Raw genomic sequence first — 26,972 nt, forward strand, 5'->3', positions numbered from 1 at the left:
TGTATTTTTATAAATATTCATCCATATCTCCTAGATTTCTATATTTATTGCCATATGATTGGGCAAAATAGTTTTTAATGATTGCCTTAATTTCCCCTTCATTAGTGATGAGGTCTCCCTTTTCATCTTTGATACTGTCAATTTGGTTTTCTTCTTTCCTTTTTTTTATTAGATTAACCAGTACTTTGTCTATTTTATCTGTTTTTTCAAAATACCAGCTTCTAGTCTTATTTATTAATTCAATAGTTCTTTTACTTTTGATTTTATTAATTTCTCCCTTGATTTTTAGTATTTCTAGTTTAGTTTTGATCTGGGGATTTTTAATTTGCTCGCTTTCTAATTTTTTAAGTTGCATGCCCAATTCATTAATCTCTGCCCTCCCTAATTTGTTAATATATGCACCCAAGGATATAAATTTCCCCCTGAGTACTGCCTTGGCTGCATCCTACAGAGTTTGGTAGGATGTCTCATCATTGTCATTCTCTTCAATGAAATTGTTGATTGTTTCTATGATTTCTTCTTTGACTAGCTGGTTTTGAAGAATCATATTATTTAATTTCCAATTAGTTTTTGATTTGCCTGTCCAGGTGCCCTTACTAATTATTATTTTTATTGCATTATGATCTGAGAAGGTTACATTTATTATTTCTGCTCTTTTGCATTTGTTTGCAATGTTTCTATGCCCTATTACATGGTCAATCTTTGTGAATGTACCATGTGCAGCTGAAAAGAAGGTGTATTCTTTTTTGTCCCTATTTATTTTTCTCCACATATCAATTAAATCTAATTTTTCTAGGACTTCATTCATCTCTCTTACCTTTTTCTTATTTATTTTTTGGTTTGATTTATCTAGATCTGAAAGAGGAATATTTAGATCTCCCACTAGTATGGTTTTACTATCTATTTCCTTCTTGAGCTCTGCCAGTTTCTCCTTTATGAATTTGGATTCTATGCCTCTTGGTGCATACATATTGAGCAATGTTATTTCCTCATTGTTTATACTGCCTTTAATCAGGATGTAATGACCTTCCCTGTCTTCTTTAATCATATCTATTTTTACTTTGGCTTTGTCAGAAATCATAATTGCCACTCCTGCCTTCTTTTTCTCATTTGACACCCAGAAGATTTTGCTCAAGCCCTTGACCTTAAACTTGTGTGTGTCCACCTGCCTCATATGTGTTTCTTGTAAACAACATATGGTAGGATTTTAGTTTCTAATCTACTCTGCTATTTACTTCCTTTTTGTGGACAAGTTCATCCCATTCACATTCAGGGTTATTGCTATGAATATTTTGATATTTAAAAGATTTTCATTCTATCTTTGATCTCCAGGTGATATTTTAGTCACTTAAAAAACATAATTCCAAATTACTTTTCAGAATGGTTAGAAAAATTCACATCTCCATTAGTCATGTATTGATGTGACTGTATTCCTTCTTCTAGCAAGGTAATTTTTTAAAGACATCATTCTAGAGCAATGATGATGAACTTATGACACATATGCCAAAATTAGCACACAGAGCTCTCTCTGTGGACACACACCCCATCCCTCCGAGTTTTCCCAGAGTCCATTCATTACTAGAAAGGCAGAGGGACTCAGTTGAGCACTCCCCTCTCCCTCTTCACTGTGCTTTTTTTCACATCACCCACCCTACTGCCCAGCATCCCAATGGGAGTGCACAAGAGGTAAAGTGGGCAACTCATGGGAGGCAGAGCTGGAGGGGAGCAGAGCACTTGGGCCATTCTCCTCCCGCTCTTCACCTGCACTAAGGACATTCCTCACTTCACCCATCCCTCTACCCAGCAGCCCAATGGGAACACTTTCTCCTTCCCCTGTGTGGAGTAAGTAGGGGGCCTTGGCATGCCAAACACTCAGTGGGTAGGAGGGGCACGGTATTTTGTCTGGGGGGGCGGGGGGGCCTGGCACTCCGTCTCTAAAAGGTCCGCCATCACTGTTCTAGAGTAATTGCATGAGAAATTATCTTTGATTGTGCCTTACTACTTCCTTCTTAAACCTGTATTTGGCCTTATTAGAGAATGTAATTTTTTTAAATGGATACTATAGCTTTTTAATTCTCAGAAAACTTCATAGAGCAACTGGTTTGTCCTGGATATGAGGAAACAATATTATTCTAAAAGCTGTCCTTGAGCTTACATTGGAAATGGACATAGTTTTGTTTTGTTTAGCAATAAACTTTACCTTGAAAATCTGCTAGATTATGGGGGGGTATTTTTATTAGTATAATTTATTTCTAGGTATCACAACCTCTCCTGCCTCTCCCCCATCATAAAAGGCATCATCCAGCAAACATATGTGTATATGTAGATTATGTCTTTCATGTTTCCATGTTTCAGTTCATTCTCTGGAGGTGAATATTCACAAGTTATTCTTCAAATATTAAATCCATAACTATATATAATGTTCTCTTGGTTCTACTTGTTTCATTCTTCATTATCTGATGTAGTTCTTTCCAAATTTTTTTTAAAAAATGAGCGTGATTATTTGTTTCTTATGGTGCCAGTCGTATTCCAACACAATCATATACCACAATTTGTTCAACCATTCCCTAATAGATGGACTTCCCTTCAATTTCCAGGGGTTTTTTTTGTCACCACAAAGAGCACCACTATAAATATTTTGTAACATATAGGTTTTTTCCCTTTTTCCATGATGTCCTTGGGAAATAGACCCAGCAATGGTCTTTCGGGATCTAAGGGTATACACAGTTTTATAGCTATCTGAACATAATTCCAAATTGCCCTCCAAAATGGTTGGATCAGTTGACAGTTCCACCAGCAGTGTATTAGTGTCCTCATTTTTCCTCATCAATTCTGAGTTTTTTTTAATGGGCTGTCAGTCTTCCTTGGAGAATAGTTCTTTAGGTCAAATGAATAATCTGGACTTGGTAGATTCTCTATATAGGAGTGCTATAGATCTGAATGGAGGTGAAGGGAAGGTGAGATACGTAACCTCCTTTATTTGGAGTATTTCCTTTATTTTCTCAAATAGGAAAAATCTCATATAGTAAAAGTTTCACTGAAAGTCAATTGATGAAACAGGCTGAGAAATAGTAAAAGATGTCGATATTACTAGAGCTAAGTCAGGTAATTGTAAAACTAATGGTGATTTTCTTAATATACAAGGAGAATGCCTGAGTATTAAGCTAAAAGCAAAAAACGTTTACGACTCTAAGCCCAAGTTTGTACCTCAGACAGGGAAGAGGGCCACATTCTATTGTATGCCCAGAAAGGTAGAGGAAACCAACTTAAACTACTAAAGCATAGCTTTCAGCTACCTTTGAAAAACATCAAATAAACATCAGAGAGATTGTCCTTCATTCCATTATTCAACTTTCATTCCCTCCTTCCCAATCATTGGCTTATATCAGTTCTCAATTTCATCAATGAACAAAAACAGACCCAAGCTTGGGGTGGCATTATCATACTATTTAAAAGAATTTTAAAAATTACACACCTTAAACTATATAGTATAATAAAATCCACATGGATCTAGTAGCTTTAAAATTAATAAAAAAAAATAAGGAGGGAAAAGCAGAGGTGATAGACTTTTCCTATTTGTGAGAAGGAAAGAAATACTATCTAACAAATAGAAGAAATTGTGAGAGAAATAGATGGAGTTGATTATATAAAGAGAGATTTATACTTGAAAAAGCAATTCATCCTTAATGAAAAAGAAATAAATTGATTAGGATGTCTGGGAAAAAAACCTGGCATAGCTACGTGGTAAAGAATTTATACAAATATATAAGAAATAAGATCCATTCCATAATAGTTTGCAAAAGGGTATGATTAGATTGTTCTAAAAAGAAATATGGTATTAATATCCACCAGAAAAATTATTAAAATTACTAAATAATCGGTGGAATTCAAATTAAAGCAACTTTGGTACCATCTCACATCCACCAAAATGGCAAGGATTATCAAAAGCAATGAAATTCAATGTTGGCTATACTATAAAGAAATAGTCATACTATCATAATAATTAAGGATCTGGGAACTAGTGAAATATTTTTTTGGAAAGCAATATGGCAGAAGCTGCCCCATCCCCATCCCAATTCAAGTGCCATCTCTTATAGGAAGTCATTCCCAAATCTTCCAATTGAGGCCAAAGATTGCTTCATTTTGTCTTCATGTTTCCAATGTACAATGTCTAGCACATAGTTTGTTGTTCAGCCATTTCTCAGTTGCATCCAACTCTCCATGACTTCATTTGAGGTTTTCTTTGACAAAGATACTAGAGTAATTTGCCATTTCCTTCTCTAGCTTGTTTTACAGATGAAGAACTGAAGCAAACAGGGTTAAATGACTTTTCCAAGGTAACACAGCCACTAAGTATCTAAGGCCTGATTTGAACTCATAAAACGAGTCTTCCTGATTCCTGCTGCCTACATGCCTTTTGAATTGAATGGCAATCTACAAGAGCTAAAAATGTGTTCATAACATTTGGCCCACTAAGTCCACTTCTAGAACTATATTCTAAAGTTACTATTGAGAAGGGGGAAAGGTCCATCTGTGTGTATGTATGTATGCTGTTCTGTTCTTTGTCCTGAGCCAAAGATAGCACAAGTGATGTTTTGACTTGCCTGGGAATTGGATTTAAGTAAGGCAGAATTGCACAACTCATTCTTATCCTGAGTCCTCCAAGTCTAGTGACAAGACAAAAGTCAGGAGGACTGGTGATGGCTTGGGAAGCAATGGATGACTTGGGCATCTTTGATGTCTGAATAAGCTCTGAGTGCTCCACAGCACCCACTTCAGCCATCATCATGGCCTGTGGAACAAATTGTTCTCATCCACCCATTCTGTCAGGGATTCCATATGCTAATCCCAAGTATGTGTGCGTGTATGTGTGTGTATACATGCAAATATATTCATAAAAACATTATCAGTGAAGAAAAACAAAAAAGATTATGGAATATGTCTTAAAAACTGAGATAGCAAAATGGAGAAGAATGTTATTGTGTCATAAGGAATAATAATTACATAGGATGCAAAGAAATAGAGGGAGATACATGTCAGGTAATAAAGTGAAAAAGGCAGAACCAGCAATAATATACACATAGATTAGAACTTAATTAATTGTTATAGCTAATACAATCTAGAAATGCATACAATAAAAATAAGAGATTTTAGAAGCCAATGGAATATATATTTTCTTGTTAAAATTAATATATATGGGAGCAGCTAGGTGATTCAGTGGAATAAGAGCCAGGCTTAGAAAAAGGAGGTCCTGCATTCAGCTCTGGCCTCAGCTATTTCCTGAGTGTGTCATTCTGGGCAAATCATTTAACTCCCATTGCCTAGCCCTTACCACTCTTCTGCTAGAACAAATACATAATATTGATTCTAAGAAAGAAAAAAGGGTTATTTTAAATCAATATATACAGAAAACAAATTATCCATAACAAACTTTACAATTTCATGTGTATTTTTTAATTTTGATTGTACATTTGAAAGTTTGTTTTTATTATTAAGTTCATAATTTTGGATGCTCCAGTGTTTCTGGGATTGGATAAATCTCTCCAGTGGTGCAGATTACAATCCCCCCCATTCCTTCTCATCTTGGGCATCTCTTACCCATGTTTCCCCCAAAATTCTTAAATTCTATTCAGAGCATCTACTCCAGTTGTGGGAGGGTTTCCTTGAGATCTATTAACATTGTATGGGAAGAGGGGGCAGCTAGGTGGCTTGGTGGATTGAGACCAGACCTAGAGATGAGAAATCCTGGGTTCAAAAATCTGACCTCAAACACTTCCTAGCTGTATGAGCCTGGGCAAGTCACTTAACCCCCATTGCCTAGCCTTTATCACATTTATGCCTTGGAACCAATACACAGTATTGATTCTAAGACAGAAAGAAGATAAGGGCTTAAAAATTATATGGAACCCCATGGATCATATGGCTTGTCCATGAATTATTGACTAGCCTGACTCATTTTCTGGTCCTATGCCTCTATAGTAATATCTCTTAAACCCTCTATCCTTTGCAGTTATTCATTGGTGACTTAATGTAGCCTACTTGTAATTTACTGGACTTGATTTCACTACCCATTGGCTGACCCTCAATTTTAACTCTTCAAAGATTGTAGTATTCTATGACTAATAGTCATACAACATCATAAAAAGAATATTGATTTTAATACGTTACACTTAGCTTCTGTAAGTTTGGGATTAATAAAAATGCATTGGACAATTTTCCCTAAAGCCATCCTGCCCATTTTCTTCCTTCTATTCAACTCTGGTTCTAGATCATTGTCCATCTGTAGTATGCCCTGTACACATACTCTATGTACTATCTATCCAGTTATAGAAAGCCTTCATCCCCTGGGCTTTTCTTTGGGAGGGGTAGTTAAGCTAAATTCTTTAGAGTGATTATGGATTACATTTAGGAGGCTCTGAAATATCTTAGAGCTTAAGGCAGCATTGGTGAAATATCAATACATGTGCAGAGTCAACACTCCAGGAGCTGCTCCTGGTCCCCCTCTTCCCAGCATCCAAGGACATTTTTCCATGCCCTGTCCCTCTATCCAGCTGCCCAAAGCAAGTACTTCCCCCTTTGCTCTTTGGGATAATGCAGAGGGCTCACGGACTGCTTGAAGTCACAATCTGTGCACACGAACTTGAAAACCTTTGCCAATGCTAGCTTAGGGCATCACCCCAATGTCACCCAAAATTATCTATATGTGGAGAATCTCACCATCTAAAGCAAAAAAAAAAAACCTTTTCATTTTTATGATAACTTCCATGACAGTGGCAAATAATCTTGTGAGGACATATTGTTCCATTCCTGCTTGGTATTAATAATAGAATCAAAATGATCTCTTGTTGATTCTTTCAAAAAATGTTTGATGACTGGCATAGACCTTAGAAATATTTTTGGGGTGCTTAAGGCAGTGTTTTGAACTTTTCTGTAATCTATAAACAATAATCACAATTATGTTGTCATGGTCTGCTGTGGAAATTTGTAAAATCATCAAGAAAGTCCTTGATTAACAAATTATATATATATATATATGTATATATATATATATATATATAGAGAGAGAGAGAGAGAGAGAAATATATGTATGTATTACGTTTAGATTATTCTAACAAAGATTTTGTGGTGATAGGAAAGAAGACAGTTGGGTTAGTAATAGTGATATTCTCTCTCTCTTTTTTTTTTAAACCCTTGTACTTCGGTGTATTGTCTCATAGGTGGAAGATTGGTAAGGGTGGGCAATGGGGGTCAAGTGACTTGCCCAGGGTCACACAGCTGGGAAGTGGCTGAGGCCGGGTTTGAACCTAGGACCTCCTGTCTCTAGGCCTGACTCTCACTCCACTGAGCTACCCAGTTGCCCCAGTGATATTCTCTTGATTGCCTTTCTCAGTAATAATGTCTATTGTCTTTTTCCCCGAAGTATTTAGCATTCTCTTCTCTTCCAAACATCTTAGGAAGTGATTCTGCAATACTCAGAATCGTATAGCCTCCAGTACTCACCTTCCCTTGTGGGCTTATTTATTCTACAAGCACTTATTAAGCATTTAACTATATGCATAGCACTACACTAGGGCCTGCAAATAAAAAGCAAAAATAAAAGTCTCTGCCCTCAGAGTTTACATTCTGTTGAGAGGAAGCAACATGTACACAAAATATATACAATATTTTCAATGCAATAATTTCAAAATGGGGAGCACAAATAATTGGGGAGATCAAAATAGGCATTAAGTAAAAACTGGCACTTGGACTGAACCTTGAAGGAAATTATGCATTCTGAGAGAACCAATACTTCTCTAAGGAAGAATGAAAAATTCTTATCAATTAAGTAAGAGATTTCTCCAAATCTTCAATAGAAGAAATGTACATTAAAACATTTTTAGGTTTTACCTCAAGTAGAAAATTGGCAAAGATGACAAAAGACTAAAATAGATAATGTTGAAAGCTCTGCAAGAAGACAAGTTAATAGAGTTTAACTGATTCAACCACCCCTCAAAATTTTTTGAAATTGTATGGAAATAGGTTTTGAGTGATAAAACATGTAAAACCCAGTGGAATCGCTTGTCAACTACAGGAGAGAGGAGGGGAGAGGAAAGAGAAACGACATGAATCATGTAACCCTTGAAAACTTATGTGTAGATTTGTTACTGGAATAAAATTGTAAAAATTGTAAAAATAATTAACTGTAAAAATATAAAAATAATCTAGAAATTAAAAAGAAATTTTAAAGTTGGAAATTTCATCATATAATCTAAGGAAACTAAATATTGAAAGGTCTTATAGCATGATATCATAGCAATACTTTCTTTAGTAGCCCATAACTGAGCCCATCAATTAGAGAATGACTCAACAAACAGTGGTATACAGTACAAATATAATAGAAGATTATTGGGGCCTGGCATCGTGAATAGAGAGCTGACCTCGGAATCTGAAAGACACGGGTTTAAATACACCTTCTGACATACCAACATCATGATGCAGTTAAAATCACTTAACCCCTTAGTGCCCCCAGGTAACCCTCTCAGACTAAGTTACAGGGGAGGTGAGCACCTGCTTTTGTAGAGGAAATCCCTCATCAGGAGCTGCCTACACTGATGAAATCACAGCTCTGGTTTAAAAAAAACAACAACAGTAACAATGAAGATGAGGAATTCAGACAACATGGAAAGACTTATATAAACTGATTAAAAGTTAAATAAGCAGAAAGAGAAAAATGAAATACATAGTAATTACAACAATGTAAACCAAAGAGAGAATTCTAAAATGAGGCTAAATGCTATACAGTAGTAATAATCAGTTTTGGTCTGGATTGGAATCAATCAATAAAGATTTACTAAGCACCTACTATGATCTAGAGCAGCTAAATGGTGCATTGTATAGACTGCCGGGTCTGGAGTCAGGAAGATCTGAGTTCAAATCCAGTCTCAGACACTTACTAGCTATATGACTCTAGGCAAGTCACTTAACTCTATCTGCCTTAATTCCTTCATCTGTCAAATGAGCTGGAGAAGGAAATAGCAAACTACTTCAATACCTTTGCCAAGAAAACCCCAAATAGAGTCACACAGAGTCAGATATGGCTGAACAGTGATGGCTGATAACATGGGATCACCAAGCAACCTGATGTTGATTTCTCTGTGTGCTATCTTCACTTCCTCTGTCTTGTTTTCTTTTCCAAAAGCTCCCAGGGACACATATACTCTAGGGTATGGTTTCTGGGCTTCAGTGCTTCTGCTTATCTTTGTGGGGATGTGTCCTAGTCCTCTGGGAAGCTTGAGGAAAACCCCTTTGAGTTCTCCTGATTAGCAGATGTTTCTCTCCCTTGGCAAGAGCTAGCTAAGCACCCTCTGCTCCTTCGCTGTGAATTGGGGAAGAGTGTCTACATTGATAAACTAAGCTGAAGTTTAGGAATGGTCTCTGCCTAAATCCACCTATGAATTTTTTCCTCCTGGATTTGTTTTTCTTGAAGATAACATCCCACAGCAGTGTTTGTAGTGAAGTCTAATGAGGACCAATGTTTGCATAGCAAGGCAAAGCTTTTGCTCGAGCTGTCTAAACTTCATTAAAGATAATTTATGTTGTAGCTAATCTTTGAAACTGTATAAAATATGAAGCCAAAGTTTATTTTTCCATAGTTTGGAATAATACATTGTTTATTTTAAATAGTTCCTTGCAATGGATGGATGTTAAACATGCAAAATAATGATCTATTATGATGAACCATGGGTCAGTCCTGCAGGGAATGGGTCTGAATCACTGATTTGCACCTCTTGATCATTGCACTGGAGTCAGTTTATACAATTAAGAGGAAATAAAAGGGGACTTAATTTTTTGCTGCACAGTCATTTAAATTAAAGCCCATATGGTCAGTTCTTGAGTCCAGAGCTTCTTCTCTTGACAGAATTCCGCAGCTTTTTGAAAACAGATCAAATCACTTCATTTTAATTTAATTTCATAAGAAAGGCCAATGGCAGGTTATTTCTGGCTTCATGGTGTTGACAGTCCCAAGCTTTCAGATGTTCAAAAGGGTCACGAGGCTCTTGACTTTAGGGGTATCCTTCATGGAGAAGGAGCCTGGAAAGATTGTATCCATTCCTATTGACTTTAGAATGCTATCAGACATCTCAGAGGCCCATACCTTAGTAATGGAATTCAAAATAGAAAGACAAATAGAACCATATGTTTAAATGTGATTCTTGAGTTGAGTATCAGAAACATCTGTTCCTCTCCCATCCTGTCTTTCTTTCTTATAAAGCTAAAGAGTCAGTTTCAGATCATTTAAAAGTCCTGTTCTTTTCCCCACAATCCTTCTTGTATGACACCCTGAGTACAGCAGTAAGCAATGATCATAAACTTAAAATGAACAATTTATTAAGTCCATATCCATTCTTCTTGTTGTATGTTTAGACTATTGGGAACCAATCAGAGAACTTCATGTTGGTAAAATTAAAAAGTAGATCCTAAGGGTGGGCTGGTGGTAGAGTTGTAAGGAGATGAAAGGGCAGACCCATGATTTCATTAATGTAAGAAACTCTTGGGATGGAAACTCTAGCATCTTTCACTAACATAAAAATTATTTTAAACCACAAAGAAGGGATCTTTTGTCATAGAAAAATCAAAATTTGGCTTTTGATGTCAATAAGTCAGTTCTAATGGGAAATGTAAACTACTCATCAGAAAGTTGGATACTGCCACATCCTCAAGAAAATGTCTTGCAGAGCATTTGGAGAGGAACAATATGGTTTTTCCCCCAAGGCCTAATAAAATATGCTGAATAAAGATTCAGAATAATCTTCCTGGAGAGAAAAGCAACTATCAATTTGAACCCTTTAAGAGCTCGGGCTCAGACTAGTTCTTATCTTTCTCAAAATGTAATAACAACCCAAGTGCTGACTGTTTCATTAAGGAACCCAAGTTTTTTTGTGTTTTTTTTTTAAACCCTAATCTCTTTTTAAATATATCCTTCTTTATTAATTTTATTTGTTACAGGGCTAGGCAATGAGGGTTAAGTGACTTGCCCAGGGTCACACAGCTAGGAAATGTCTGAGGCCAGATTCGAACCTAGGACCTCCCATCTCTAAGCCTGGCTCTTAATCCACTGAGCCATCCAGCTGCCCTCAGGAACCCAAGTTTTGCCTTTTTTATAGTGAGGTTTCCATGTCCCACAACCTGAATAGGGACACTTCTTAAGGTAGGATAAGAAAAACTACTGAAGAGTTATAATATCCCTTTGGATTCCACTTTCTATGTCTTTCACAGATTTGGTATGACCTGGTTTTCTCTCATCTAGTATAAATGGCTCCTAACTTATAAGTAGCTTTGTCAACTCTATCAAACTAAACTGAAGAAGCATTTTCTCACGGACACCATGTTGTAAGTGATGATTAGGCTCTTAGGCTAGCCCACTCAACTAGATTTGTTCTATAATGCAGTTGAAATGCTATATGTTTGTAATTTTTAAAAATAGCAGAGGATTAGTTGAAGGAACTCCAGGACATCCATTTTAGAGAAGAGATAACTTAAGCGAAGAAGAGATGGGAATCATGGAAGCTGCCTTCTAATATCTGAAGGATTGTTATGTGAGAAAGGGATTGTAATTGATGTACCTTGGCTCATAAGGCAGAACTAAAAGAAATGACTGCAAGTGACAAAGAAGATTTTGTCTTGATAAAAGGAAAGATTCAAACCAGTTAGAGTTGTCCAAAAATGGAATGGACTGTTTCAAAGAGTGATGAGTTCCTCCTCCTTGGATATCTTTAAGCATAGGCTGGATGACCATTTCATTGGACTTGTAGAAGGAATTCTTGACCATTTCCAGGTTGGATTAGACAATTTCTAAAGTCTCTTTCAATGCATTATATAATAGATCTCTGTGGCCTATTCAATAGGAATAGAAGAGAGTATACATATTTTTTCATCTGTGTATGGCACCTTTACAAAAACAAAAATAAACCAGAAATATTAAATGTATTCTTTATCAACAATAAATATTGTATTCAATAAAGGTCCTTTGATGAAAGAAAAAAGTATCTTCCAATCCAGAAATTCTGTGATTTCATATTTAACCACATCAAAACATATTTTAAACAGATGTACTGCTCAATACCCTCAGCTTGACTATCTGTCCTTCTCCTGGCCCATGTAGTTAGAAGGATTCAGGAGTTCATTTTGGGTTATGCCTATTGATTACTCCCCAAAGAAGTAATTGAGTCTCTGATGAAGGGAAGGGGATGTATTGGAGTATCTCTGGCCCTTAAAGCCAAAGAGTAACACAGATGGATAAAGTGTCAGAGGGGTAACCAGAGAAGGGGTCATTGCATCAGTGTATGAGGCACTGAGTGGAAGGGAAGGGAATAATTATTTTTCAACTCATCCAATAAAATGACATGTTTTAGCTCACAATAATAAATGATAACCAGTCAGAAGTCAGATAGGATAAGCTATCAGAAAGCCAGCAGATAACAATATCTTCTTTTTCTCAGCTTCATTGCTTATCTATAATAGCAATCAGCATGTAAGTACTTACAGAGGACCAAAAAAAGGGATTTTTGTTCCTGATGGAATTGCTTGAGCACAAGAATAACTAATATGTCCTGGAGGGTATTAAAAAAGAATCATAATTCTTTTGGTATTTATTTATTTATTTGTTTGTTTATTTATTTTTAATTTTTATTTTTTAGAAAAATTTTCCATGGTTACATGATTCATCTTCCCCTCCCCACCCGCCCATAGCCAATGCACATTTCCACTGGTTTTAACATGTGTGATCAGTCAAGACTTATTTACATATTATTGATAGTTGCATTGGTGTGGTCATTTAGTGTCTACATCCCCACCCATGTCCACATCAACCCATGTGTTCAAGTGGTTGTTTTTCTTCTGTGTTTCCACTCCTGCAGTTCTTCCTCTGAATGTGGGTAGCATTCTTTTCCATAAGTCCCTCAGAATTATCCTGGATCATTGCATTGCTGCTAGTACAGAAGTCCATTACATTCAATTTTACCACAGTGTATCAGTCTCTGTTTACAATGTTCTTCTGGCTCTGCTCCTTTCAAGGGAATAAATTTTAGAGGGCTAAAAGAGATGATGGAGGACTAGAAAAAATGCTACACCAGTGAGAAAGTAGGAAGGGGAATAAATTAATGAGGACAAGAGAAAAAAGGTAGCAGTAGTGTTAGGTTTGAGGAGGCAAGGATTCAGGGAGTATATAAAGAATAAAAAGAGAAAATCATAAGGAAAAGGGAGCGAACTTCTTTAGTCAGGGCATTAGAAAAATAAATACAGGGCAAGGACCACCATTTTATTTAAATTTCCAGAATCATTAACTGGAAGACTGCTTCAAACATATTTATAAACTTGGATAGTTTAGACACTATTCTATAATTTATGTTTGGGGAGCATAGTAATATAGTTTAAAAAAAAACACTAAGCCAGGAAATAAAAGACTTCATTTCTAATCTCATTTATACCATTAAGTAAACTGAGTAAATAACTTTCTTTCCCTGAGCTTCAGCTACCTCATCTGTAAAATGAGTGGACTGGAGATGCTTTCTGGATTCCTTTCTAATCCTAAAGTTCCAAGTTTGTAAGGTTCAATAAATGTTTCTTTAATGCAGGTATTGGTGAGAATTCTAGCCAATATACTCAATTCAAAGATTTGGAAGGTATTATTTTTACAGTCTTAATAGGGAGAGTAATCCTAGTATTAAGAGGATAATTGAATTTTATATTTAGAGGTGAAATACCTTAGAAGGCATCCAGTCCAACTTGCATATTTTAAAGATGAGGAAACAGAGGCTTCAATGAGATTAAATGAAGTTCTTAAGGTCTACTGTTATGTTAAAGTTAATGTACCCTTTACTCTTTGACCTACCAGAACAATACTTATTTCTTCATTTAGCACAAAGACTTTGTGGGAGATAATTCCTTTTTAGTGTTAAAGGGATTTTCTTAAGCTCTCCCTCTGTCTCTTTAAGAGGCAAGGGAGCAGAAAGATTTCTAAGTGGAGCAGAGCTGACAGGAGTCTGTGTGCCAGAGCTGAAGATTTCATTACCAGAGAGGAAGGAATCAGTTAGCAGTTGAAGGCTTTTTGCCTTTGGATCTCGAGAGATCCCTCCTAAGATAAAGTCTGATAAAAAGAATATCATTGTAACTCTAGGTATTGCCTTATTTAATACCATTCTTGTTGTTTGTTTTCTAGGAAAAGGTGCTGCAAGGGTTATAAGTTTGTCCTTGGACAGTGCATCCCAGAAGGTATGGAATTTCAAGCAAAGCTCAAAGCCATTGGACTTAATCACTATAAATCATTTGAAATACCTACATATATGTATATATATGTATATAGTAGAGAGAAAGATTATTTGGGGGGGTTGATTTGGGTTTTTTTGGTGGAGGGTATTAATATCCCTCTCTGAATCTGATGTTATGCCACTGACTGTGAGCAGCTAAGTGACAAGGTGAATATAGCCCTGGATCTAGAGTCAGGAAGATTCATCTTCCTGAGTTCAAATCTGACCTCAGATACTTCCTAACTATGTGACCTTGGGCAAGTAACTTAACCCTATTGGCCTTAGTTTCCTCATCTATAACATGAGTTGGAGAAGGAAATGGCAAACCACTCCTGTAAATTTAACCAAGAAAACCTTTAATAGTGTCATGAAGAATCAGATACAACTGGAAACAACCAAACAATAAAATATATGTGTATGAATATATATTATATATATACATATATATCTATCTGTGTGTGTGTGTATACACAGAAATGTATGTATATATTATTTCTGGGATTTGCAGCAATTATAAATAAAATGACTAGAAATACTTTTCTAATATTAAGCCGTCATTTCCTTTTTTTAAAAAAACTCTTACCTTTCATCCTAGAATCAATACTATGTATTGGTTCTAAGGCAGAAGAATAGTAAGGGGTAGGTAATGTGGGTTAAGTGACTTGCCCAGGGTCACATAGCTAGGAAGTATCTGAAGCCAAATTTGAACCCAGGACCTTCCATCTCTAGGCCGGTCCCCTATCACCATCCCTATTTCCTATTAATAGGAGCTTTAAGATGTAATCTAAGTGAAGCAGTTGGGTGGTACAGTAGGTAGAGAGTAAAACCTGGAGTTGGGAGAACCTGACTAGATCTGGCCTCAAGTATTTACTAGCAAGTCACTTAACCCCATTTGCCTAGCCCCTACTACTCTTTTACCTTAAAAGTAATAGTATTGGGGAGCAGCTGGGTGGCTCAGTGGATTGAGAGCCAGGCCTAGAGATGGAAGGTCCTGGGTTCAAATCTGGCCTCAGGCACTTCCTAGTTATGTGACCCTGAACAAGCCACTTAACCCCCATTGCCTACCTTGGTTCCAAGACAGAAGGCAAGGTTTAAAAAAACAACAACTAGTAGTAATGATTCTAAGACAGAAGGTAAGAATTTTTTTAAAAAGATGAAATCTAAGTAATAGGACTGCTTGGTTACATAATGAAACTTTTATTATATATATATGTATATATATCTTTCCTGATATCAAGGGGTTATTGAATCAGATTATTTCTATTGTTATGTCTTATAGGGAGTCTTGAATGACTGATTTATGAATGAGAGACTCCTTGTTGTGCTGTTTTCAGCCTATAAGATAGCTTTTTTTGTTCTATTGACTAAAATGCTTTTTTTTTAAACCCTTGTACTTTCAGTGTATTGTCTCATAGGTGGAAGAGTGGTAAGTGTGGGCAATGGGGGTCAAGTGACTTGCCCAGGGTCACACAGCTGGGAAGTGGCTGAGGCCGGGTTTGAACCTAGGACCTCCTGTCTCTAGGCCTGACTCTCACTCCACTGAGCTACCCAGCTGCCCCTAAAATGCTTTTTATAATCAATGAATAATAATTAAAATGGGGTCTTAAAATTTCTACATCTTTCAGTTAATTGTAAAATGGTAAACATGGCTCATTGCTGCATGTTGCTTATGAAAGACAGTTTCTTCCCTTCTAATGCCCTTTTTAAGGATACCCACAATTCATTTGTAAATGGCTCCCATAAAGACATCATATATGATAAGCATGTAGGTTTTTTCAGTGTTAATAAAGGCCAAGATTTTTTCCAATGCCTTTGCTACCTTCTCCTCCTTCAGATACCTTGTATGTCAGTTCTTCAACCTGATTACAATCATGTTGTCTCCAGCACGGATCTCCTTTATATGTACTTGGACCAATCTGCCTGCTTTTCTTGTCTTTGTTCTCTATGGTGACATTTCTGCATCCCTTATAAACACATCCAGATTCGTGACATAAGAGTCCAAGCATGTTGTTTCCATTGTCTTTGATGAAGGAAAGTTTGTTATAATGACTAATTTGCACTTTTCTTATCTTTGTAATCCTCCTATATTTATCCCTTAGTCCTCCAGAAATGACTTTGCTTAGCTGACTAGCTTGCTATGGTTTCCTTAAACTTATCCTGCCCCTCACTGCCTTATGACATGATATTATTCAAAACTGCCTGTTATGCCTCTTTGAAAGATATTACCGAAGAGTTTATACTATACCCCAGTGTTGCCTTTGGCAGTCATCTCTCTGTATTTGGCAAGTAAGTCAAAGAAGAAACATCAGGTGAGACATAAAATGGGGAAATTTGTGCTCCCCCAAAATATTAACCTCTCTGATGAGAGATCCAATGCAGAGTCCAGGTCAAAGCAGTATTCCCTGCCAATGATGAGGTCCTCCAGGTGCTATTTGTGGATGGCAGTCTGTTGATTGCATCAAAACCTTGAACATTTCAGAACTTCCTAAAAGAGATCTCTAATCACAGGAATTTGGCCTGTTCATCTTCACTGTAAAGACCAAATAGATGAAGAATGTCTGTTGCCCAGATTTCAACATAACATGTTTATGGACATCCAATAGAGCTTGTCCATCAGTATGTAAATCTGAGACAGGCAGTGCAAATGAGCAACACATTTGGTCCAGTGTTGAACAGGAAGAGAGCAGACTAGATTACCTTTGGAAAACTGTAGAACTTATTTATTGACCCTGGGTTTCTCAGAAAGCAAAGGCCAAACTTTTTAAGTATAGATGTCCCTTCCACATTGCAACTTTCCCCTTCAGGGTATTGATATATCATGGGTTTGCATATGAAATTAAATGGGAATTTGGGAGGAATTCTGTAGAAGCCACAGATGACATGCAAAAACCAGCAGATGACACAGAAAAAGTTTAGAAACTCAGTTATGCATAAATGTATAATAGCAACATATTTTATATTTTAATGCTATAAATATACATTTCTTTTACTGTAAACACCCCATAAAAAAAAGAAAACATAGAGACTTCTCCTCTTGTGTGAAGGGAGGGCCAAAATAATTTTACATGGATTTTCCATATTATAGGGTTTCTGTGCCCCTAACTGCCATGATGCAGAACAGATACCAGTATTAACATTCTATATGCCAGCATAATAGAGAACACAACTGTCTTCAAATAATTTTAGATGACCACACATGAAAGAGAATGAAAAGGTATATGGTAGATCTGAGTGGGCTACAACATATAAACAATGGGGAATTCTGAAGATTGAGTGAAAGGTGTTCATCAAGGAATTATATGAGTCAAAAATGAAAGATGACAAATGAACAATCGGCATCTTCTCTGTGACAGTAGAAAACAGCCAACTTCTCAGAAAATTTGCTCACAAGTCATACAGGATGAATAAATATAAAAGGTTTTCAATCTGCATCACTGAAAGAAAGTTCAAAATTGAAAAGATCACAGATCCATTAGTATTTGAGTTTTATAAGTTGACAGATTACTATCTAAAAGACATCACTATCTAGTCCCTATTACACAATTGATTGCTTCTTTAGAGCGTCATCAGTACTGAATTTTGTCAGTTTAAGTTTTGTAGAATTACAAAGTTTTATTATAATGCTTTATATTTTTTTAAACCCTTACCTTCCATCTTAGAATCAATACTGTGTTTTGGTTCTAAGGCAGAAGAGTGATAAGCAATAGGCAATAGAGGTCAAACAACTTGCACACGGTCATAAAGCTAAGAAATATCTGAGGTCAAATTTGAACCAGAACCTCCAGTGTGTAAGCCTGGCTCTCTATCCACTGCCTCTACAATGTTTTATTACCATACAAAACACAACTTTCTCTCTGACTGCTTTACCTCCTGTGCAGCATCTTTGACCATGGATCCCCAGGGGGCAGGAACTGCTCTCCTGATAAGTAAGTCTCTAGACAAAATTGCCATTTTCACTGGAAGCCCCAGAAATGCTAGTTCACATCCAGCTCAACACATTTCCAGACTACTCCACCTCATCATCATCAGTCTTGCCCCTAGATGAGTACTATCTTCCTCTGGCCCCATGTCCACCACTTTCCCAATCCCCTTTATGTTTTGTCTTTCACTATTAGAGTGTAGCAAAGTCTTGTTGTCTTATATTTCTTTTCCCAACACTTAACACGGTGCCTGGAACATAGTAAATATTTAATAGATGCATTATCAATCTAGCCACTTTTTTAAGCCCTAACTTTCCATCTTAGAATTAATAGCATATATTGATTCTAAGGCAGAAGAGTTGTAAGGACTGACTGTCTATCCACTAAATCATGAAGCTGCCTCCTAGTCAATGGTGTCTTAATATTTTAATTTGCTAGAACAGCTTTTCTTTTTAAAATTTATTGACTTCATATGAGAGGATTCATTTTGTTTTAATGTGAGAAATATTTTTGCCTCAAATCCAAACAATCCTCCTGACACACAAAGTGCATGCCTCAAAAACAGTTAAGCAAAACCACTTAAGAGTATGCTTGCAACTATTAGCATGTCATTTTTCACTTTTATGATTTGCCAATCAACAAAAATGGAAGATGGACATTCTGACTTCAAAAGTCTGGCACCAACATTTTCTGTTATGTTTGACCTGAGTTTTATTGCCTTTTAGCATTGTCTTTATATCATGATAAATGTATATATTGTTCTCTTTCTTCTGCTTTCTTCACTCTATCTCTTGATACAAGTTCTCCCATGTTTCTCTAAATTCTCTTGAACAGCTTTTCTAAAGTTCTTAACATCTAATATATATGTTCTAGAAAAGTTTGTACTCAGTGAATAAATAGTTCTGTTATATTCTTATATAAGGTCCTTATAGAAGATCATATTTTCATCTGATACATGACAAAAAATTTCCCCCAGTATGTTTCTTAGCTTTTTATTTTTCATATGCTGCTTTTTATCATAAATACATTTATTTCTAAATAGATTAATAAATTTTGGCCCCAGTTATTCCACCCTGTCTGATAAATGGAAATTTTCTTCTAGAACTAGAACTAGAACTAGAATATTTGTTTTTATCTTCCAGTTTTTGTGTTTTTTCAAATATTTGTTGTTTATCCAATTAGGATCTATAGTGGTATATAAAATGAGGTATAGAATGCTACTGATTTTTCACCATATAACAATTTTCCTAATATTTATTGAATAATATTTCTCTTCTCCAATGTTTTATTCACTTATTAAGACACTACTCTCTTGAATACATTGATTCTTTCTTAACTGGACCTTTAGTGCAGCAAGATAGACTTCCACTCTTCTCTAATTGTTTATCACAACTGTTTTTAAAGACTTTTCAGTCTCTATGTTTCCCACAGCCTCTTAGCTGAGGATCTAATCTCATATTTTACGGGAAAAAAACAATTGAGGAGGTTTGATTATAGCTCCCTCTTCTACTCACTACTTCATTTCACATCTGACACCATCTTCCACTAATCTCCTTCACTCCAGGCTCTGATGAAGAAATGGCCTTTCTTCTTGCCAAAGCCAACCATATCTTTGATGCCAGCTTGCCATTTTCTTTAATAAATTGCCCTCATTGTGGTATCCAATCTCTCTCTCTCTCTCTCTCTCTCTCTCTCTCTCTCTCTCTCTCTCTCTCTCTTTCTTCCCCTGTTTTTCTCTCTCTTATAACACCCCTTTCATCTCTTCCTATCTACTGCTACTTCCATTGATCCCTAAAAATACACCTCTGTCTCCACTTTCCTTAAAAATCCTTATTTGGTTCTACTATCCTTACTAGTTATCACTCCATATCTCTGCTCCATTTATCACTTAAACTTGAAAAAGCCACCTATGCTTGATGCTTCCACTTATTCCATTCAGTGTAACTTTCAGCCTCATTATTCAAGGAAACTTGCACTCTAAAGTTACCAGTGTTCTCTTCACTAACACATTCAATGCTATTTTCTCATTCTTCATCTTTCTTAACTTTTCTGCAGAATTTGTCACTTTAATCACCTTTCTTTTAAATATTCTCTCTTCTCTGATTTTCATGACACTGATCTCTCTCACCTCTCTTCTGTCTGACTAATCTTCAGTTTCTCATGCTAGATATTCAACCAAAGTCATTCACAGCACCCCTGGGTGTCTCCCACAGCTCTGCCCAGGACCTTTTTCTCTTTTCCTTCTAAATGATCTCTTGATAACCTCATCAGCTTCCATGTGTTCAATAATAATATCTATACAGATCAGAAGGTATCCAGATCTATTAAAACAGTCCTTCCAAAATGGAAGTCACATAAGCATCTCAAATTCCACATGTAAAGCAGAATTCTATTTGTCTCCCAAACCTTCCCCTCTTCTGAATTTCCTTATTTTGCTGAAGATAACCACCATCCTCCTAATCATCTATTTTGCACCCATGGTGGCATTCTCCTCAATCTCACTCACTTCTCATCTTAACCAGTCATTTGTCATATCTTGTCATTTCTGCTTTCATAACCTAGACTATTTCTCTTTTTGTCCACTCGTATATATAGCACACTTGCAGTTCAGTCCCTCTTCACCTTTCACCTGGATTAATGCCATCCCCTTCTACTTGATCTCTTCTGCCTCATGTCTTTCTACACTCCAATCTTCCTTTATGCAGCTTCCAAAGAAATCTTTAAAGAGTAGCATTTGGTCTATGTTACTCCTTTTTCTTCCACACAAAATGTCAGTGCTTCATTATTACTTGAAGGATTAAATAAAAAATCTTTTGTCTAGAACTTAAATAATAAAAATAATTTAAATAAATAAAAATGTATTTTATAAAAAAGAAGTTCTTCGCAAGAACTGTTAGTCGCAAATCAAAGTATACTATCTTTTGTATTAGTTTATTTGTGGTTTTGTTTTGTTTTTAGATGAGTATTCTCTTATAACAATAACCAATATGGAAATATGTTTGCATGATAATACATGTATAATCCCAGATCAAATTGCTTACTGTCTCTGAGGGAGGGAGACAATTTGGATATTGATAATTTCGGAAAATGTATGTTGAAAATTGTCATTACATGTAATTGGTAATATAAAATATCTTCATATATATATTTTTTAAGGAAAAAAGAAACTCTTCACAACTTGAACCCTTCTTATAATTCCAGTCTTCTTACAATTTATTTCCTGTTCCTTATGAATCAACCATACTGCCCAACATTCTGTGCCTCCCACATGATGCTCCATCTCCCAGATCTTTTTCTTTGTATTGGCTTTTCCTCCATGCCTGTAGTGCTTTCCCTTCTCTTAGAATTTCTGGCTTCCTTCAAGACTCACATCTCATATACCAGCTTTTAGAGCCTTTCCCTCAAGGGTTACTTTTCATCTACTCAGGATGGGTTTTTAGTGAATATACATCGTCTCCCCATTAGACTTTTTGAGGGTAGGGATTGTTTTTTCATTTGGGTGTATCCCCATTTAGCACAAAGCTTGGTACATAGAGTGTGTTTTTAAAAACCTGGTTTATTAATCGATTATTTCTGGGTTCTCTATTGTCTTCTGGTGATCTTTTAAAAATGTTTATCCACTGCCAAACAGTTTTATTTATAATTAATACCTCATAGCATATTTGAAATTTGGCAATGCAAATTTCCCTTAATTTTCTAGAGTTCCTTTGATATCACTGACCTGATTTATATGAATTTTTAATGCCTTTATCTAATTTTATAAAATAACCTTTTGGTATTTTCATTTGGTCCATAAATTAATTTGGGAAGTATTAAAGTTTTTACTATGCTATCTTTTCTTTTAAAACCCTTACCTTTTCTCTTAGAATTAATACTAGGCATTGTCTCCAAGGCAGAAGAACAGTATGGGCTAGGCAACTGGGATTAAATGACTTGTCCAGGGTGATATAGGTAGGAAATGTCTGAGGTTAAATTTGAACCCAGAACCTCCCATCATCAAGCCTCACTCTCTCTCTCTACTGGTCTATGTAGCTGCCTCTAAATATACTATCTTGATGTGAACTTTTGCAATCATGTAACCATTTGTATACCTCTTGAATTTCTGTTACAATCCTTAGCATATCAGTAACTTTTTACATGGACCACTTTCTCCTCCCTTGACTTCTGTAACACTACATTCTCTTGATTTTCCTCTCACTTCTCTGGCTATTCTTTCTCCATCTCATAGAGTCAATTTACTTCCTCTCTCCACCTTTCCTTTTAAATGTCTCTATCCCCTAAAGTTTTGCCTTGTAGCTTCTTTTATTTTCTCTATACTTTATCCCAGAAGAAGCTGTGGTTCAGTGTTAAAAGTACTGGGCCTGGAGTCAGGAAGACCATAGTTCAAATTCAGCCTCAGATACTTCCTAACTCTGTGACTTTGGGCAAGTCACTTTGCCTGGCAAAAGGATCCACTGGATCCACTGAAGAAGGAAATTGCAAACCACCCCAAATTCCTTGCCAAGATAATCCCACTCATAGCTATGATCTATGGAGTAACAGTGAGTCATAGCTGAGCAACTGAACAAGAAACATAACTTTTTCCTTCAGTCATGTCATCCATTTCCATGGCTTCCATTTACAACTTCCATGTATATGATTGCCAAATCTATTAACTCTAATCCTGACCTCTTCCCATAGTTCTAATCTTATATTTCCAGCTTCTCACTGGATATTCTTATGTGGACATTCTACAAATTCCTCAAACAACTCCATATTTCTAAAACTGAGCTCATTATTCCATCCCATCCCAAATCTACCCTTTTCCCTGACTTCTGTTTCTGCGAATGGTTCTACTACTCAGAGGTTCAGACTCAAATTTGAAGTCCTCTTTGACTTTTTTCTTTTTCTTCTTTCCACATATGAAAATAGATCAACAAAACCTGTGAATCTTGCCTCTGAGGAGTTTCTTTTCACTCAGACAAATGGCTTCACTTTCCCCCCTGATTTCTTGCAGATTTTCTCCCTGTTTCAACTGTCTCACCTCTCCAATCTGGCTTCCATATAAGTGATATGGAATTATAGATCGGTCATTCCCCTGATGGGGAATGTCCTTACTGGAGGCCAGTAAGGTCCAGGAGTTTCAGGACCAAATATAAATTTCTCAGATTTTTCAAACTATTCACAATCTGGCCCTAACTTACCTTTCTGGACTTATAAATACACAATGGCTCCAAACATACTGCCTTTTTTGTTGTTTGCTCATAGCCCTCCAACTCCTTTCCCCACCCTTTTTTTTCTGGCTGGCCCCCAGACCTGGAATATATTCCCTCCTCAACCTCACTTAAAATCTTCATTGTCATTTGGTCATTTTAGTCACATCTGACTTTTTGTGGCCCCATTTGAGGGGTTTTTTGGCAAAGATACTTGAGTGGTTTGCCATTTCCTTCTCAAGCTCACTTTACAAATGAAGAAGCTGAGGCAAACAGGGTTAATGACTTGGCCAAGAACACACAACTAGTAAGTGTCTGAGGCTGGATTAGAACTCAGGTCTTCCTGATTCCATGCCTGGTGCTCTACCCAGTGTGCCACCTAGCCGAATCACTTTAAAATCACTAGTTGCCTACAAAAGTTAATTTAGGGGGCAGTAGTTGGGTGGCTCAGTGGATTGAGAATCAGGCCTAGAGATGGGAGATCCTAGGTTTGAATCTGGCCTCAGACACTTCCTAGCTGTGTGACCCTGGGCAAGTCACTTAACGCCCATTGCCTAACCTTTATTGCTCTTCTGCCTTGGAACCAATACAGAGTATTGGTTCTAAAAAGGATGGTCTTAGAAAAAAAATGTCAATTTAGATACTACGTTTCCCAATGCCTGCAGTTGTTAGTATCTCCCCCCCCCAAAAAAATTATTTTGTATTTCTTTTTTTACATATTCTTTATATACTTTTAAATGTGCATATGGGCTCACACTGTAAAGTATAAGTTCCTTGGTGTCAGGAAATATTTAATGTTTGTCTTTGTCCCACTAGAGCCTGGCACTTACTAAATGCTTGTTGTTTAGACAAATGCTGTTGATTGGTAGCCTAGGTGTGGCTGCATTGCTTTTAGCTACAACCAAAAGACTTAGCTCTCTTCTTTCTGGGAGAAACTATCTAGAGGCTGCATAATCAAAATCACTATGGTCCCTAATGACATTAGTGGGCTTCATACTTTAGGGCTTCTACCATAAAATGGGCAACTGGTGCCCCTTGAAAGAATGGTGATGAGGGTGATGGCAAATGGAACCAGGGGAGAAAAGAGCAGCAGCTTATTTCGTTGTTGCTACTGCCTTCCATGCTGCTCTTCAGTAAAAGTTGGGTTGGAAATGGAAGAATAAAGAGCAGTGACCAAATCTTTAGGTGTAAGAATTCTTTCCACACCATCCACTACCATCTCCTCAGAAGAGAAGTGGCACAACGAGCATTTGCATAGGACAGCAGAGTGGCTCATTCCAAACTCGTCAATAATGTTTTTCACTGTGTTGAAAGCATTGGAAAGAAATCACACTAGATGAGGTGGTGGAAAATATCCAAATTTAGCCAAGTTAAGCATCCAAGGTTATTTCCTTTCTTACAGGAATCTACACAACTGGGATTCAGACCCTTGAATTTCTCTACTTATCCTGTGTCCCAGTCTTTTTTCTGTCTCCTAGTCCAATAAAAGACATTAATTCCCTATTAGCATTCATATGTAGTGAGGTATTCCATTGGAGCACATCTCCTGGATTTGGGAAGGCAGTTGGGATACTTCTGGTGATGTGCTCAAAGAAAAAAATTCAAATCAGAAGAAGTAGCCAGGGGTTTCAAATCTAGACCCAGGCTATCAAGACAAAAAAATGGATTCTCTCTGTCTTGTGTATAGAGCTTCCATTGCTACTGGGGGAGAAGAAAATGGGGCAATGAGAAAGGGACAAAAGTCCTCTCCACTATTTGGAAATCAAGAAAGTGCTAGCACTTTGTTCCATCTCTCATTACTCCTTAGGAACCTATGGGTAACTTTCTGACCCAGTCACCAGTTTTCTTCGGCATACCTCCCAAATCATAGACTAGAGCAAACCAATTAGGAATCTTTGGTCTCATTTACCCTCTTGGGGGAGACCAGAGCACATAGCTACCAAATATGATGCCAACAAATGTCCAGATTCAAGGATCCATCCATTCCTCCATGCATGAATTCCATTTAAGTAACTTATCCTGCTTTCCTTCCTCTAAATCCCCTGGCATGTTCATAGCTTTTACTCACACATCATAAAGAATCATGCCTTAGTATACACATCAAGGAACTATGATATTATGGGTGGGGGCACCTCTTTCACTGATGCAAATTACAAATCATCTATAATTTTATAGGATTATAGATCTAGGACTGAAAGGAACTTTCACAAACCTCCAATATAAATCCTTTATTTTATAGCAAAGTAAACTAAAACCTAAGAAAGTTGAATGACTTGCCCAAAATCACACAAGGAGTAAGTGGCAGAGCCCAGACTCAAGCACCAATCATATAATTCCAAAGGCAATTTTTTTTTAAACCATACCATTCTGCCTCCAAATTAGTAGACTTTGACAGTTACCTGAAGCTCAGAAAGGTAAGCATAACTTGAACCCATAACTTCCTGACTTTAACATTAGCATTCCATCCACTGTGATGCCTTAATTGATAAGTGGGTGGAAACCCCATCATCTGGGCCCTCTCCTTCTTGATCCAACAATGGTCAAGTTGGAATAGTAGTGATCATCACAACCACAGTCAAGCTAAGGACTCTTTTTTCTTTCCTCCCTGGAAGATGCTAACAGGTGACCACAACTGGTGGTACAGAGTCATGGAAAGTAATGCATGGTTATTGAAAATAGTTAAAGCTCCATAGAGTAAGAAGACAGAGCACTGGATAAAGAGAAAGCACAGGACTTTGTCCATGTGGCAGTGATGCTTAGAGTCAAGTGTGCCTGACCCAGACCAAGGCTTCTCAAAGGAATCTCACCCATTCACTCTAGAAGCTACATGATGACCCCCTAAAGAGGAAGGCTCTGGATTCAGACCTTAAAGCTCCTGGTACCTCTTTTAGAATGGGTACTGATTCATCAGAACCCATGGTTGTGAGAAACAAGATCACACTTGGGAAATTCCTAGTTCATAGTTCAGAGGGCTCATGAATTGAGATCTTAAAGGTCATTTCATTCAACTCCCTCATTTTACATATAAGGAAACTGAGGCCCAGAGAGTTTAAGTGACTTGCTTAGTATAACCAAGGTAATAAGTGGCTAGGGCAGAGTTTGAACCCAGGTCCTTTGACTCTGCATTCAGTACTTTTGTACCACACTGCCTGATCTCAAGATCATCTTCAGTTGTTAACAAGAGCCTCTCTTCCTGTGTCGTAGCTTACAGCCCACCCATATTACCTTCACCATGTAGCAGAATAAAGCCAGACTCGGAGCTTCCAAGAACAGTTTGTCTGTCAGCACCTATAGGGCAGTACAATGATTAATGAGATCTTGGACATAAGTCTGGAGTAAATTGTTCATATTTAGCACCTGGGTGAGAGCCAAGCAAAAACCCAGTCACTGTAAATTCATGAGTACTGAGAGACATACTAACTCTCTCAGGCCATTAGAACAGCTGCTCAGAGTAATATAATTCTATAGACCAAACCTAACTGAATTCACTATCTATGCTATCTCTTCCTTAGCCTTGTGTCTTTATCCTATCCTACCCAAAAGCCATTAGCTCTCTGCAAGGATCCCAACACATT

At 36.9% G+C, this 26,972-nt stretch overlaps 1 protein-coding gene across 1 annotated transcript in view; it reads left to right on the forward strand.

Moving 5' to 3' along the window:
• CCBE1 (collagen and calcium binding EGF domains 1) overlaps positions 1 to 26,972 on the forward strand; it is a 376,897-nt gene that overhangs the window by 311,704 nt on the left and 38,221 nt on the right. The window contains exon 3 of the mRNA XM_044664510.1: positions 14,198 to 14,250. Coding sequence (XP_044520445.1) covers positions 14,198 to 14,250 — 53 coding nt within the window. The remainder of the gene's footprint in view (positions 1 to 14,197; positions 14,251 to 26,972) is intronic.

This window comes from Gracilinanus agilis, chromosome 1 (genome assembly GCF_016433145.1).
Source record: "Gracilinanus agilis isolate LMUSP501 chromosome 1, AgileGrace, whole genome shotgun sequence".
Classification (NCBI taxonomy): Eukaryota; Metazoa; Chordata; class Mammalia; order Didelphimorphia; family Didelphidae; genus Gracilinanus; species Gracilinanus agilis.